At 42.1% G+C, this 16,978-nt stretch overlaps 1 protein-coding gene across 6 annotated transcripts in view; it reads left to right on the top strand.

Annotated features, from left to right (window-relative positions):
* Window positions 1–1,562: 1,562 nt before the first annotated feature.
* ATRX (ATRX chromatin remodeler) overlaps window positions 1,563–16,978 on the top strand; it is a 200,468-nt gene continuing 185,052 nt past the window's right edge. For 3 of the 6 annotated variants that reach the window (XM_006136188.4, XM_006136189.4, XM_006136187.4), the window contains exon 1: window positions 1,563–1,722. In XM_006136188.4, coding sequence (XP_006136250.1) covers window positions 1,703–1,722 — 20 coding nt within the window. In that variant the 5' untranslated portion in view covers window positions 1,563–1,702. Of the gene's footprint in view, window positions 1,723–3,580; window positions 3,681–16,978 lie in introns of all 6 variants that reach the window. The other 3 variants (XM_075940897.1, XM_075940896.1, XM_006136190.4) reach the window with 2 other exon arrangements.

The raw sequence follows: 16,978 nt of genomic DNA, 5'->3' as shown, positions 1-16,978 counted from the left end.
GCACAAGAGCTCTTCCAGAAGAGGCCAGTGTAGACAGGTAACGTGAATTTCTTGCGCAAGAAAGCCCTATGGTTAAAATGGCCATCAGAGCTTTCTTGCGCAAGAGAGCATCTACACTGGCATGGATGCTCTTGCGCAAAAGCACATCTCTTGCGCAAAAGCACATGCCAGTGTAGACGCTCTCTTCTGGAAGAGGTTTTGCAGAAGAACTCTGCAAAAGAACTCTTCTGCAAAAGTTTTTGCCTGAGAACATGCCAGTGTAGATGTAGCCTTAGGCTACATCTACACGGTGGTGCTATTTCAGGATGTTTCTGGTATCCGAAATAGCGTTTTCTGTGTCTTGACAGCATGCCTGTTATTTCAAAATATCTTCTAAAATAATGGGTGCGCTATTCCAACATCCCATTCCATGAGGATTAAGGGACATTTTGGAATAGTGCTCTATTTCAAAATAAGGTCGCTCAAATGACATGGCTTATTTTGAGCTACAGGTGCAGCGTAGATGCACCTTAAGTTACAAAACTGGAGTGGGAGCTGCAAGAAGTTTGGAGGATAGGATTATAATTCAAAATTATCTGGTCAAACTGGAGACATGATCTGAAATAAATAGGATGAAATGCAATAAGGACAAATGCAAAGTAGTCCACTTGAAAAGGAACAATCGGCTGTTCAGATACAAAATAGGAAATTACCACCTACGAAGGAGTACTGCAGGAAGGGATCGGGGTATCATAGTGGATCACAAGCTATATATGAGTCAACAGTGCAACACTTGTGAAAAGAAACAGCTAAATATGATTCAGCAGTGTAACACTTTTTAAAAAAAATAAGTGGACATCATTCTAGGATGCATTAGCAAAAACATTGTAAGCAAGACACAAGAAGTAATCCTTCTGTGCTGATTAAGTCTGAACTGGAGTATTGTGTCCAGTTCCGGGCACCACATTTCAGGAAAGATGTGGTCAAATTAGAAAAAGTCAGAGAAAAGTCACAAAAGTGACTGAAGATCTAGAAAACATGATTTATGGGGAAAGATTAAAAATATATGATTTGTTTAGTGTGGAAAAGAGAAGACTGAGAGTGGATGTGATAATGGTTTCAGTGCCGAGTCTTAGAGCTCATATTAAGGCCCCTTGTCTGGGGCTTAAGCCTTGGGCTAAGCTTTGCCTTCTCTCCCGCATGTCCCCAGGATGCTGATGCTCTAGCTTCAGTCCCTTTTCCTGGGGTTGTCATGGTGCAATGAAGTTTGAGACCCATTGTTATCTTGATAAATGCCTGAGGTGGCAGCTGCCACTTGCTCTTTGCTTCCCTGAATGAGACATCTTACCAGTGTAGATGCCAAGCGAACAAAGTGAGGAAGCTTCCTTCCCCTTTTCATGGACAACGTCATACCATAATATGCTGACGTCAAAGCCTTACGGGTGACGTAACCATGCATCCAGCCAATCGTAGCTCTGGAGATGACGTAAACGACCTTAGCAACAGGCCCGGTGCAAGTGGGCCAATTAGAAAATCGATGGGGGGTGGCAGGCAGCCAATGGGACACGGCGAGGGAGGAAGGCGGCAGGAGGGAGGCCGTCTCCCTCATTTTTCCCTCTGACAAGATGGCGGCGGCGCTGGCGATGGCGGCACTAACGGCTTTGTGTCCCTTCCGCGCCTGAGCTCGGTTCCGGCTTGGCCGGGGGCACCGAGCGGCGGCGAGATGACCGCAGAGCCCATGAGGTACGGCCCGGGACACTCGCCTGGCAGGCTCGGAGCAGCCCGCGCTGAGGAGAGGCAGCTGGGGATACTTTCCTCCCCCCCTAAGACGAGGGGCGGCTGCTCCCCTCTGCGGGCGGTCCCGGTGGAGGGGGAGGCCGGGGAAGGGATTGGCAGAGAAGGCCGCGGGGGCTGACTAAGGCGTTGCGGGGGTAAAGGCCGGGAAGGGGGTGGGACTGGCGGGAGGGAGGTTAAGTGCGGCCTCGCTGTTGCCTCTGTGTGTGCGGGGCTTAAACCCGGCTGGGCTGAGGGGGAGGGGCCCGCGGACGCTTACGTTCCTCTTGCCGGTGTGCTGGGGCCGGTGCTGCGGCCTGGTCCCTCTGCCACAATCCCACCGTAGCGGGCACGTTGGAGGGGAGGGGAGGGGAGCGGGGCTTCGTCTCTATTCTTTCCTTGGCTGGAGCAGGTAGCGGGGCGCTGCCCTCCCCTTATCGCCCCAATCCCTGGATAGTGTTTTTGCGTCAGCGAATGTTTTGGTGCCATAGTGGTCCTGCCTCCTCTTCCCCCTCTCCCGCACCCGACGTGTTTATCTCAGTGTGAAAGTCCCTTTCTCCTTACTGTCCCTCCACCGTAAAGGGTGTGTTTTTACATCACGGTTTGTGTGCCTGACTCCAGGAGAGCTGATCTTCACTCAAGGGATTCACTGTAAGCATCTTGGTCTATAAGCAGACTTTTCTGTAGCTTGCAGACTGCACCCTCCTGAGAGTGGAGGCTTTTTGTAGATTTTGCTTTCTAGGACCTGCTCTGCTCTACTGTGTAAAATTCCTTTACTTTGCTCCATACAGCAAACTGTGCTTTGCCATACCACAAATCAGCTTCAATGTTGACAGACAGATGCTATATTTTACCATTAATACATAATTAGTTTTATGCACTCTCCGACATACAGACATTTCAGGGGAGTGTGAGCAAACAGCATTGTCCAGAAACTGCACAGCACTCTGAATGCTTAAAATGCGATATGAATAATAAATGATTCTCAGTTAAGCATCATGAATGTTGACTAGCTTCGTTTGCAAAATCAAAACAAAATTTTAAATAAAAGTAGCATCACCTTTATCCTGTATTAAGATCCTTCTAATTATGATTCCTAAACAATTGGAGTTGTTTACATGGATTTTTTTTGTCCATAGTTCCAACTCTTTTTGACATGTGTGCAGTGGGTAGTAATTAACAGTATGGCATCCTGCTAGTGAAGTTTGGATTAAATTACATTTCTGTTTGTTTTGTTTTTTGATCAAAACAAGAGGGGGCTGAATTTTTTCCCGTCTCAGTAGTTGTTTCTATTATACCATAACATTCCAGAAGAGTTTCTATCAATACTGATAGGAATGGTAGTTTTCTTCCCAAAGGTGTTCCCTGCCCTGAAAGCTTTCTAATTTCTGGGTTAGCTGTGCTTGAAGTAGGGATGTGACCTGGTTAACTGCTTCACTGGTGGGGGCTAGAGTGTCTCCTCTCCCGCCAGGGGGAGGAGGCTGCTCCAGCTCTGCAGGGTCTGGGGTGCTCCAGCCCAGCCAGAGCAGCCCCAGTTTGTGCCTGGTGGGTAGACTGCAGCAGCCCTTTCCCAATGCCTTTTGTCAGTTAACCATTATGTTTAACTGGCTAACCAATTAATTGGGATATTATATCCTAGCTTGAAGGGCTGTAGCAGTGTTAACAGAAATATTAACAGAGGAAACATCAAGAAAGTTTAACCAAATCCAGAAGCAAAAACTGCAATATGCAATAGTATAAAATATGATAGCCTTAAATAGATACACCATTACAAGGCCTATGTTGTGTATATATATTTTTTATTATAAATTAATTTATTATTTTACAGAATGAGCGATCTCCTCAGACCCCTCTCATCCTGTCCTCTTAGACACCTCCATGAGTCTTTGGAGATCATCACCCAAGTTTGGGTAACACTGGTTTGAAAAGTCAGTATGAAGTAGTGTAGTCACTGCAAGAAATTACAAAGGAACCTTATGAGCAATATGGTTTGGGTTGGGGTGGAGGTGATTTGGGATGGGATATGGTAACAAGGTTGCAGTTATGTTCTTGAAGAAATTACAGATTATTTTGTGCTGGTAGGATGGGTGAAAGATTGGTAGTTTTGGAATGATAATTTTAGTCCATAATGGCTGCTACTGACTTATTTCAAATTAGATTATTGCTGTTTTACATAATATGCATCATGTCATGCAGCAGCATCACTCATTCAAAATAAATGGATGCAAGTTGCATTAAAAAAGCAAAATGTGGTCAGGCTTTCCAACAAGATTTTAGGACAAATCTATCACCATATGGCACTGCACAAGGCAAATATTAAATGTATTAACTTAAAAGCTAAAGCAAAGTTGTTAGTTCTATTGAACTATGCGTTATCTGTAGCATCCATAAGGCTTTGAAAAAGGCCCCTTCACTAATCAGAAGATGGGAATGATCTGTTCGTGTATTTTCTAATTGCAGAAGTAAAATTGTAAAACCTCTCCTTCAAAGTTTTCTTTGTCTTCATATTTCTTTGCATTATGCATAGTAGAGATTGAAACATTGGGGGCCATGTCAGTAAGGTGTTTTGTTTGCTTTTTTGTTCCTCGCTTGTGTGTGGGCCCCCAACCTGAAAAATGTTCCCCACCTGTTATAATTCATACATTTGTTCTCCAGTACTTGTTTTTCTATTCTCAGGCTTGTTCTAATTAGTCTTCCTAGTTATCTTCTCAACTTGAGTTATCTGAAAACAGAAATGTTTACCCTTTAATAGAATAATGCAACATTCAGGAATACCCATTGCTGTTCTCAGATGGTTTAGACAATTTACTTTTATTGAGATGGTATCCAATCTTCTTTGAATAGAGAGTCTCTTAGTGAACTTTTGTTCACCTGGTCTCCATTTCCCTTTTATGAGCAATTAGTGTCTCTAGAGACTCTTTTCTGGTGTTTGCTTTCCTGACTCAATATACTCTGAGGGCATGTCCCCAAATGTCCTAAAGTTTGCTGGGTATCTTTTGATTAAACTCCTGTGTATTATAAAATTAATTCTTACCAAATGAGAGGTTAATCAAGTAACAAGTTAATGATATAATATTGTAGAATGGGGCATCATCTTTATAAAACTTTGATAGTGTGCAATTTTTTAGGGCATCTCTGGCTTGAATTTTTAAGTTGCTACCACAGTAAACTTAATTTAAATTGACCTGCTCATTGAGTCACAGATGTAAGCAAACACTGTCTTGAAATTGCTTAATTAGCATAAACTTTTGAAATCATTTACAAAAATAACAAGGAGTCTGGTGGCACTGTAAAGACTAACAAATTTATTAGAGTGCTCTAATACCGTAACAATTTTGTTAGTCTTTAATGTGCCACTGGACTTCTTTTTGTTTTTGTTTTTGCTGAAACTGATTAACAGATATCTCTCTGAAATTTAATGGTTTTTATTATTATCTCTACTGTATATCTGAGAGAATTTGTCTGTGTGTCTGTTCAAGAACTTCTAAACAGTAAGAGCTAGGACCGCCAAATTTGTCATACCTTAAAGCAGGGTAAGAGCTTGGTTGGGTCAGAAAATGGAATATACTTGGAATAGGATTGCTTTTCATAAAACCATACAGAAAAAAGACAATCACCAGTCAAATGAAAGGGAATAGCTGGGGGTATGCTACCTACCCCAGTCCAGGACTGCCTCAGCCCTGAACATCCTAACCCAAGGTGCACTTTGGGGGGAGGAACTCTTTCCCTTCCCCCCCCCTCCCATTCCCTGATATGTACAGGAACATTGCTGGCTGTCCCCTTTTGTCAGGGAACGAGGGAAAAGTGCACAGTTTCCTGCGTTCCTCGCTTGGCTGAGGAGCACAAGGTGCTGATGAACCTAGACCCCTGGCTGTGGCTACTGATGTTGAAGCGGCCGTGGAGAAGCGCTTCTTACGTGACCCCAAGTTTCTGTGGTGAGAGAGGGCAGGGATAGTTCTCTCTCCCTCGGACACCCTGCATTCTGAACTAGGGATGTGAAGGACTAGTGGACTATCCGATAAGCAAATGCTTGTCAGATAGTTGACAGGCTAGTCAGCTAGCCCCGTCCCGTCCCCCTCCCCGTTTGCTACCTCTATCAGAAAGATTCAGCAACGGGTGGGGAAAGAGGGGCTACTTAAAAGCTGCAGCACCACATGGAGCCTGGGGCTAGACCCTGAGCGCCACGTGGAAATGCTGCATGCACCCCCAGGCTGCATGCAGCATTTCAAAGTGGCAGTGCTATGTGGAGCCCGGGATCAGCTGTGGACTCCCCTGCTGAACATGGGCTCTATGTGGGCTGCCACTTTGAAACACCACGTGGAGCCTGACTCTGGGCTCCCCGCGGCATTTCAAAGTGGAAACATTGCGTAGAGCCCCGTGTCAGCTGGGAGTCCCCAGCTGATCCCGGGCTCTATGGGGCACTGCTGCTTTTAAATGCTGTGAGGAGCCTGAAACCGGGCTCCCTGGAGCATTTCAATGCCCAGGGCTAGCAGGGGAGTCCCTAGCTGATCCTGGGCTCCTCACGGTGCTTGTGTGTTTTCAAGTGTAACAACAGCCCTAAGGTTGTTCAAAAGCGGAAGTGCCCTATCAACTAATTGAATAGTCAATGCAAAATACGTTGACTAGTCAATTACTCGCAATTTATTATCTCCAGGTCCTTCCCCAAAGCAATGATTCAAATGAAGTGTGTACATTTTCATTTTATTTACCAACAGCCAAAAATATATTGAGTTGAGGACACCAGCAACACTGAGTAAATCTTCCAGTATCTTTAACATAAAAAGTATGTTTTATATAGGATGGTTTGATTATTTTAAAATGAATTTTGGAAAACTATGTGTATACTGTGCTATGTGTTAAGTACTTATTTTGTTCACTTGCGCTCTGACTGGGTATCAGAAAATGAGTAAAATACTTGTTCACATTGTCTGCTTTTGTGTCCATCTGTCAGACCATAACCTTGACACGTTTTATGGGAGAGTACCCTACTTTCTTCCCTTTTGATGGGGACCTCTGAATTGGGGTAAGGCTCTAGACATTTTTCCTTCTGAGTATAGTTTATCTTCAGTGTTTCTCTTCAGTGTAAGTGGTTTCCCTGCATGAGCATGAGAAAGTTCTGACACAACTGTATGGAAGTAATAGTCTCATTAAACAAGATTTATAAAGGTTAGAGAAAAAATCAATAATGATGCATAAAGTCCAGTTTGAAACTGCAAACCTTAACTAGGTAGCCTCATTACAATTTTACTTACAGTGAAATAGGAATACTTTCAATTTTTTTTTTCAAGGACCTGTCTGCAATTCTTACACAGGGAACATTGTAAAGACATAACCTCAGGGTCTCTTTCACTTTTCTTCTCTTCCACACTCTCCCCTTTCACTTTATTACTTTGACTCCTTTTTTATGATTCACTTATCAAACTGGGTAAACTTCAGAGTTGTTACATAAATATTCTCTGGGGGGGGGGAAGTCATCACCATCTTTTATGGCAGAATAATTGTATATTTTAAAGTCATACATTCTAACATTCACTGGTCTTGTTTAAACAGATTTGAGAGGTTTTGTTTTATTTTATTCTGCCTTTCTTTTTCATGTATTTATTTGGAAAGTGTATTGTGCCATAATAGATTTTTCAGAACTCATTTGCATCTTCTTTGTCTCCTGTGTGAATGTTTTAACCAAAGGAGTTAATTTTGAAAAGTTCATTTTCAACCCCTTAAAGCTATATTTCCCTACGTCATCTTGTTAGAATCCCAGTTGTAGATGCAGAATCCATCATATGGTAATTGACTTTACCATTTAATTGACATTTTTGGAAGTGAACATGTTTAATAGTTGTAAGTATTCTGGACAGACATTGATCACTAGTTTATATGGGCTTCATTCACATCAGTGACTTTTGAGGTGGGGGAAAAAAACCATTCTTGTTACTGGTCACATCCAGTTCCCCAGAATTTTAATTGTGTGAAATGGCAGTGTGGTAGCCATTTTGGTTCTAGGACATGAAAGAAACAAGGCAGGTAAGTTAGTATCTTTTATTGGACCAACTTCTGTTGGTAAGAGACACAGTTTTGAGCTACACAGTGCTTTTCTTCAGATCAAAGATTCAGGTTGAACCTTTCTAGTCCCGCATCCTTGGGACTTGACCAGTGCCAAACAGAGAATTTGCCAAACCACATGAGGTTTATTGTCTCGCAGCATTATGAACCCGTTCACTGCTCACTTGGCTCTTAGAAGACATTTAGAGGTAAATTAGAGCTAAATAACATCACAGCACACTGAGAGCCAGGGCTGATGACTGGTAAACAAACTTTATGGGAGAAACTTGGCAACACCCTTGGTAAGTGGACATCTGGGTAACTAAAATCATGCTGGACCAGAGAGTGCTGGATTAGAGAGGTTCAATCTGTACACTCTCATCTACCTTGCCTCTCCTTTATGTAAACTGGCAGTTACAGAGGATTGGAGAGTAAAGTGATTTAGTATTCCTGTTTAAAACAATTTGCCCAAAATCTAACTGCAATTAAAAAAAAAATCTGCATGATTTTTAGAATCATTAAAGTGCTACTTAAATTGTTATCATTGAGTCCTTGTATTATGCTGCAAGTTGCCATTTTACCTTTTAAACTGGAAAGTGATAATTACTTAACATTTTGCCATTGCCTAAATAAAATAATGAAGAACACAAACATTGCTTTCAAAAATATGTTCTTAAAAGAGTTTTAATTTAAAAACAGATCCTAAACTTTTGACTGTCAGGAACCATTCAAAATTGTTACATGTGGATAAGCTAAAAAGAGTGGGGTTCCAAAGAGGAATGGGGAAGCAATTTGTTCATTAAAAAAGAAGGGTAAATAGAAATTTATAAAAGCGATGAGGAGTCCTGTGGCACCTTATAGACTAACTGAAGTGTAGGAGCATAAGCTTTCGTGGGCAAAGACCCACTTCGTCAGATGCATGTAGTGGAAATTTCCAGAGGCAGGAATAAATATGCAGGCCAGGATCAGGCTGGAGATGACCAGGTGGATCCAATCAAGGAGGATGAGGCCCACTTCTAGCAGCTGATCTGGAGGTGTGAATTCCAAGAGAATAGAAGCTGCTTTTGTAGTTAGCAAGCCATTCACAGTCTTTGTTTAATCCAGAGTTGATTGTGTCAAACTTAAAGATGAACTGTAGCTCAGCAGTTTCTCTTTGAAGTCTGGTCCTGAAGTTTTTTTGCTGCAGGATGGCTACTTTTAGATCTGCAATTGTGTGTCCAGGAAGATTGAAGTGTTCCCCTACAGGTTTTTGTATGTTGCCATTCCTAATATCAGATTTGTGTCCATTGATTCTTTTACGTAGGGACTGTCCTGTTTGGCTGATGTATATAGCAGTGGGGCATTGTTGGCACAATTTCCATCTCCAGTTTCCATCCCGGACACACCACACGATCCATTGTTTACAGCCAAGCACTGAGGTACAACCGCATATGCTCCAACCCCTCAGACAGAGACCTACACCTACAAGACCTTCAACAAGCATTCTGTAAACTGCGATACCCACACGAGGAAGTGAGGAGACAGATTGACAGAGCCAGATGTGTACCCAGAAGCCTCCTGCTACGGGACAAGCCCAAGAAAGAAACCAACAGAACACCACTGGCCATCACCTACAGTCCCCAGCTAAAACCTCTCCAACGCATCATTAGTGATCTTCAACCCATCCTGGACAATGATCCCTCGCTCTCACAGGCCTTGGGAGGTAGGCCGGTCCTTGCCCACAGACAACCCGCCAACCTGAAGCATATTCTCACCAGCAACTACACACCGCACCATAATAACTCGAACTCAGGAACCAATCCTTGCAACAAACCTCGGTGCCAACTCTGCCCACATATATACACCAGCAACACCATCACAGGACCTAACCAGATCAGCCATACTGTCACTGGTACATTCTCCTGCACATCCACCAACGTAATATATGCCATCATGTGCCAACAATGCCCCACTGCTATATACATCGGCCAAACAGGACAGTCCCTACGTAAAAGAATCAATGGACACAAATCTGATATTAGGAATGGCAACATACAAAAACCTGTAGGGGAACACTTCAATCTTCCTGGACACACAATTGCAGATCTAAAAGTAGCCATCCTGCAGCAAAAAAACTTCAGGACCAGACTTCAAAGAGAAACTTCTGAGCTACAGTTCATCTTTAAGTTTGACACAATCAACTCTGGATTAAACAAAGACTGTGAATGGCTTGCTAACTACAAAAGCAGCTTCTATTCTCTTGGAATTCACACCTCCAGATCAGCTGCTAGAAGTGGGCCTCATCCTCCTTGATTGGATCCACCTGGTCATCTCCAGCCTGATCCTGGCCTGCATATTTATTCCTGCCTCTGGAAATTTCCACTACATGCATCTGACGAAGTGGGTCTTTGCCCACGAAAGCTTATGCTCCTACACTTCAGTTAGTCTATAAGGTGCCACAGGACTCCTCATCGCTTTTGCAGATTCAGACTAACACGGCTACCCCTCTGATACTAGAAATTTATAATTACAACACGGTTCCAGTTGCTGAAAATAATTTAATTATGAGGTCCATACCTGTATTTTGAAGATATGTGAAGAAAGTAATTATAAATAATACATTTTGGAAGTCACAGATTAATAGTTTGTGGTTTTTAAAGCATTTCCCATGTAAGGATCTGAGAATTTTTGGAGCATATCTATATCAGGAGGTTTTTTTTACTCATTTATCTTAGTCGAGGTATACTCTAAATGCGTGTAAGGCACGAACATGTTTTATGACCGTAGTGTATTTTAACTTTCTCTGTGTGTGCTAAAGTTTTAAAACATGCAAGTTACATCCTAGATCCGTGGTTTTCAAACTGTGGGTTGCGATGCAGTTCTGGGCTGTGGAATCTCAGGCACTGGGTCTCATTGCTGCAGAGGGATCAGGTGACCAGTGGGTGTGTTGCCTGTCCTGACATTGCAGACTGTTAAAAACATATCCTAAACCTTTGGCTCTTTGGCCTCAGAATCATGTGGTAGCAGGCCTGGCTCCTAGATAGGAGAAAGGAGAGCACTCAGACCCTGCACTGAGCACTAGCTCCACATTCCCACTGGCTGGGAACCTGTTGCTAGTTGCTTCTGGGGCTCAGCATGGTCTGCAGTGCCAGGAGAGGCAGGAAACCTGCCTTAGCATGTCTGCTGCACCATTGACTGGGAGGCAAGGTAAGCCTCTCTTGCCTTAACTCTGTCCTCCACACTTCTCCAAAGCTGGATCCCTTCCTATAGCCAGAGCTCTCATCCTCAGCTCCACCATGGAGCTCACACTCTAATCAAATCATGCTGGGTTATGGGCATCAACAAATTTCTTCAGCTGGGTCATGAGAAAAAGTTTGAAAATACTGTTCTAGACTATCCTTACAGAATTAAGACTTAGAACACAACTGTGAATGCATGTCACTAGCAAATACATTGTAGGGAACAGTGCTACATGGCATAGGAATAGACTAAGTTTTAATGGTCTATTCTGTTTCTGATTTCCATGGGTCTGATTCTCCCCTTCCATACTCACCTGCTTATTGAGGTCAGTTGGGGATTGGAATGATTCTGTATAACTTTCTCAAAGATAAATTTATTGAAAATTATCTGCAATAAACTGGGCCCAAAATTTTGGTTTGTAATCCTGGTACCTTTTTAAAGCTACATTTGAACCTTCTTAATCTGGGTGTCCATGATCTGGGAACACCTGTGGTTCAAAACCCAGCATAGCTGAATTACCAGTGACAGCTCCCTGCTGCAGTGGGAGGAAGCACTAGGTCTTGCAGGCTTGATCCAGGCAAGCTGCAGGCTAGATCTGGCCCATAGGCTCTCCCTGGCAGGGGGAGGAGAATGCAGCTCTGCATGCTGCCACTCCCCCTCATTCATCTAGGAGAAGAACAGTGCAGTGAAGCATTTATCTGGTCTTTCCCTCACCGCTTCCATTGGCCATGAATCACCTGGGAGTGGTATGGTGGGCGGGGAATGGAGCACTAGGAGCCTCATGACCTGACTCTGCACCCCATTCCCTTAATTCACTCTCCCTTCCAAATTCCCACTGCATATGTGCTCCTGCACCCTCCCAGATCTCACACTTCCAGCACACTCCTGCACCCTCCTTCTCTCCCAGATCCCCCCCCACCCCAGTGAGCTCCTACTGGAGTGCGAGTGGAGTGTGGTGTCTCTCATTTTGTTTTGAAGGGTTTATTTTTATTCTCATTTGTGTGTGGCCTCCAACTGATTTTTCTGTGGGTCAGTGGCCCCAATCCCAAAAAGGTACCTCACCCCAACATACAGCATTATTACCTCCACAGCATTCCAGCATCATGTAATATACTGTCATCGTGGCCAATAAGCGTCAACTTAAAACCCAAAGTGATGTTGGAGCAGCTAAGCGATGTCACAAAACGCTTACAAAACAGGAGAAGATGGGTTTACTCAAGAAGCTAGATGCTGGTGCATCAGTGAAGTTTTGCGGTGTTGGTTCATCTACTGTCTACGATCTCAAAAAGAACAACTATTCAATTTTTATGCAGGAAGGGAGTCAAAAAAAAGGCATGGAAAACATAGAACAATGAAAGAAAGGAAAAGTGTTGATCTTGATACAGCACTAATTGAGTGGTTTCAGCTACGATGAAGTGAAGGACTTAGCATCTCCAGTCCATTGATTATGGAACAAGCAAAAATATTCTATACACCGCTTCATCTTCCTTTTGCATGTGAGTATTTCTAAGGGTGGCTTCACAAATTCAAGAAAAGGCATGGTATCACTCTCTACAGTGTGGCTGGGAAAGACTCTCTGACAATCAAGAAGCAGCTGAAAAAGTTTATACAAGAATTTTCAAAATTAGTAGTGGATGAAAAACTATGTCCCGAACAAGTGTATAATGCAGATGAAATGGCATTATATTGGAGATGCACGCTCAGGAAAAGGTTGGGTACTGAAGATAATACATATAGTGGAATGAAGGAATTGAAGGAAGAAATGGCTGTTTTAGGTTGCTCAAATGCAGCTGGAACACATAAGATAAAGTTGCTGGTGATCAGAAAAAGCTTGTATCCAAGAGCATTCAGTGGCATTAAAGTGTTTCCTGTGAAATACCAAGCAAGCAAAAATGGTTGGATCTCTGGACAAATATTAACAGATTGGTTTGAAAAAAATTGTGCCACAAGCTCGTCAACATTGCAGTAGTTTAGGGATGGACCCAAATTGCAAGATTTTACTTACTTTGGTCAATTGTTCAGCCTACCCCTAAGCAGACACTTTAGTGAAAGATAATGTTTTTGTGTTTTTCTATGTCCTTCCTGAACTTCAGTATTTCAGCCCCAGGATCAAGCTATATTACATTCCCTGAAGTGCAGATATCGGTTGGAGTTTTTGCGTAAATTCTTGAGTGACATAAATGGTAATAAATCAGAGAATGAAATTGTTAAGAAATATAAATTGAAGGATGTAATCTGGGGGCTTGCTTGTGCCTGGGACGGTATTCCAAGATCCATTTTGAAGAAAGCATAGCGTAAGCTTTGGCCATTATTAGTATTAGAAGACGAAGTAACAGTGAAAAGGCTGACTTTACAGGGTTCTCTACCTTACATGAGGAACAGCTGGTGACTGAGTTGGTTAAATATGCGAAAAACATTACTAACTGACTTAAAAGTATTACATGCAGAAAATATTAAGAAATGGCTTGATGTTGACAAAGATACTCCTGTTGTCCATTTTGCTGATGAGGACATTTTGGAAATGGTAAAGAATAAGGATAAAGATGAAAATGACAGTGAAGATGAAGACCACTTGATGACTGAAGAAAGAACTTCATGAATGAATCAAACTTACACTCATCTAATAGCTGGGCCTTGACCAATGCAACTTTATAAGTGAACAGCAGATTATGAATCTTTACATAATTCAAAATCTGTTAAGTGAAAAACCAAAATGTATGAAACGAGCATGGTTAATGGAAATGTTCAGTCAATTATATTTTTGAAACATTTGAAGTGACGAATAGTCCAGAAGCTTCATCCTCGGCTGTTGATGAAATACCTACCAGAAGTTCCGTATAACGTTTTGTGTGCAGTATTACTATGTTGTTGTTTGTTGTGTAGTAAAAGCAGTATTAGTGTTCTGAAGGTTTTTTGATCACTTTTATTTGTACTGTATCCAAAAGAACAATTTCTGTATGAAACATCGTCATGCATCGCTCTGCATCCCATAGCCACTCGCTTCCCCCTCCCCTGTCCTCGGGCGGGAGCTGTGCGACCTGCAGCTGGGCCTCCTGCACCATGGATTTGGCTCAGCCCAACCCCCTGACAGCTAGGGGGAGAGAGCTGGGCCTGGCGAGGCTGAGGGGGAGGGAAGGAGGGAAAGGGGTAGGGCTAGGGTTGGTGTGGCTTCAGCCCTGCCCAATGGGTGGAGGGAGGGCTGGGGCTGATCAGGGCTGCCATGCTTCAGCCTAGTCCACTCTGGCAGCTGGTGGCAGAGCTGGGGCTGCCTATCCCCAGTGAGTGTGGGGTTGGCGAGCAGGGGTGCAGCCCCCTAGTTACTCTTCATGAAACTTTATTTTTCTAGTCAGCTATTAATTTATGTAAGTACAATACTTAAATATATTTTTCATTCATATCATTTGTACTGTATTTATCAGCTTACATTTCTACAGGTAAGTATTTCTATTGTATGACTGGTACATGTTAAATAAAACATTTTCATGTTCACCTTCAAAACAAAGTATACATACTGTCTGGCACAACTATAACAGGTAAACAACATATGTGGTTCAGCTTTGTAATGTACAATTTTACAGTATTAGTTTTCTGTTTAATTACTGTATCTACCTAATGATAAAAAGTTGAAATATAGTGCAGCAAAACAAAGTATACATACTGTACTGTCTAGTACAAATTTAACTTGTAAACACAAATGGCAGGGCACTTTACAGTACAATTAGTGCTTAATTATCTACATATAATTAAAACCAGTTGAAGTACAGTTCATCAAGGATTTATCTTATGACATGTTATACATGTATAGTACTTGATAAAGCTTTTGTATATACAAACCATTAGTAGTAGACTTTGTTTACCCTTCATTATAGTGAATGCCCATGGTCTGGAAAATTCTGTGATGTGTCTTAGTCTATTTCTCAAGGTTGCCAGATTAAATAGGTTCAAGTGTATCAGGTTGTATTTTTTTTATATTTTGATTGAGAATTGTCATTTTTATATACAAATATCTGTACATGATTACATGACAAATCCATAAAATAAAGTGTCTTTATAACAGATTGCATTGATATATGCAGCTTAATTTACCTTTGAAAATGCATTCCACAAATACAGAATTTTTTTAGTGATGCAGGTTGAACCTTTCTGGTTTGCGACTCTAGCTTGTCAGCATCTGTGGTCTAGCAGGACCCTGGAAGTTGCTGGATATGAGAGCCACTGGACCAAGAGCTGAGGTTGGCTGGGAGTCTGTCAGTAGAGGGGTCGGCAACACAGAGGGACCAGGGTGGGGAGGGTGTTGATGACTAGAGCTCAACCGGGAGCAGAGCCAACAGCTGGAGTCTGGCCAGCAGCCACAGGGCCCAGCCAGGTCTGGTAGCGGAGCCAGGCTGCTGTCCAGGAGCAGAATCATACTCGGTGGAGAGCCAGGATGGCAGCTGGCGGTTAGGGAGCCTGGTGTAAGAATCAGACAGTGGGGTCAATGTACAGGAGGGGAACCTAGCCAGAAGGTGCTGGTTCAGGGAGGTGCAATCTGTAAATAAAAAATAAGCAGGTAGAAAAGGAATTGAAAAGAGCCAATATTAATACTAACATTAGCTGGTATGTTCAGAAGCTTCAGGGGGGTGGCTGAGTTAGTCTGTACAGGTTAACTTAAAAAACAACAAATGGTCTGGTAGCACTTTATAAACTAACAAAACATGTAGATGGTATCATGAGCTTTTGTGGGCATCGCCCACTTCAGATGACCAGAGTCTGTGCCCACGAAAGCTCATGATACCATCTACATGTTTTATAGTGATAGAAATGTAGCCGTGTTAGTCTGGTGTAGCTGAAACAAAATACAGGACTATGTAGCACTTCAAAGACTAACAAGATGGTTTATTAGATGATGAGCTTTCGTGGTCTGGCCTGTATTTTGTTTCATCTACATGTTTTGTTAGTCTATAAAGTGCTACCAGACCATTTGTTGTTTAAGTTATTAGCTGGTATGTAATATTAGTGAGGACAGGTAAGACTGAATTATGCTGAATTTTTAAACACAAAAATCAAAATCACACCATTGTTTGTGCTTCTTAATTTGTGCCGCCTTTGAGTGCAGCGTTGTAGCTAGGTTGGTTCCAGGGTAATGGAACCAACCATGCTTATTAATGGAATAAGCATTTGCATACAACAGTGGATGATATCATATTTTGCCATTTGGAATGGAAATCAACACAGAACTTGGCCCAACAAAAGATACTATATCTCATACTCCTCATCTGTCTTCGTCAAGAGCATTTATGTAAGTTTTATAATCGGGCAGGATATACATCAATGGAAGACAAATCAATAAAATCTTTGAAAAATCAAATATCATGAAATAGGAATGATAAATATTAATTCTATACTATGAGACAATATGTGCATGTAATGTATAAGAAAATGTGAGTTCCAAGAGATTGTGAATTAAGGACCCAATTTTATGGGGTTCCAGAGGCTTCTGTATAGATGACTTAGGTTAATATTTCTGTCTATCTAATAGGACTCAGTCTAGAAGATAGCATCAGAAATGTTTAGTTTTGCAGTTCTCAAACTGGATTTGTGTCTCCAGAGAGAACATGCTTGCTAACAGTAAAAATGTTTTTAAATAATATATAGCGGTAAGGAAAAACCAAACCTCAACCCTGTTTTTTCCCTCTCCAAATTTGTATACAGAGACTTCTCTCTCAAAATGCAAAGTTTCAAGAAGTTCAATGAATTTCAATGAATAGAACAGTGATTTCCAACCTTTTTCCCATGGACAAACCCCTAAAATAATTTTTCATATCCTGAGGAACTCCTACCTATGAAAACATTTGCTTGGCCAGAAAAAGTTGACAGCGGGGAGTGCAATTCAATTATTGCTAAATTATTGTCATGAAAATGTATTTGTAAAGAGCTTGTGTGAGCTTACATTGTAAGAAAAAAAATTGGAGCATTTTTCCTGTCTCTT

This window comes from Pelodiscus sinensis, chromosome 13, assembly GCF_049634645.1.
Source record: "Pelodiscus sinensis isolate JC-2024 chromosome 13, ASM4963464v1, whole genome shotgun sequence".
In the NCBI taxonomy this organism is placed as follows: domain Eukaryota; kingdom Metazoa; phylum Chordata; order Testudines; family Trionychidae; genus Pelodiscus; species Pelodiscus sinensis.
Note: the sequence above shows the minus strand (reverse complement) of the source record. Positions and strands in the feature narration are given on the sequence as shown.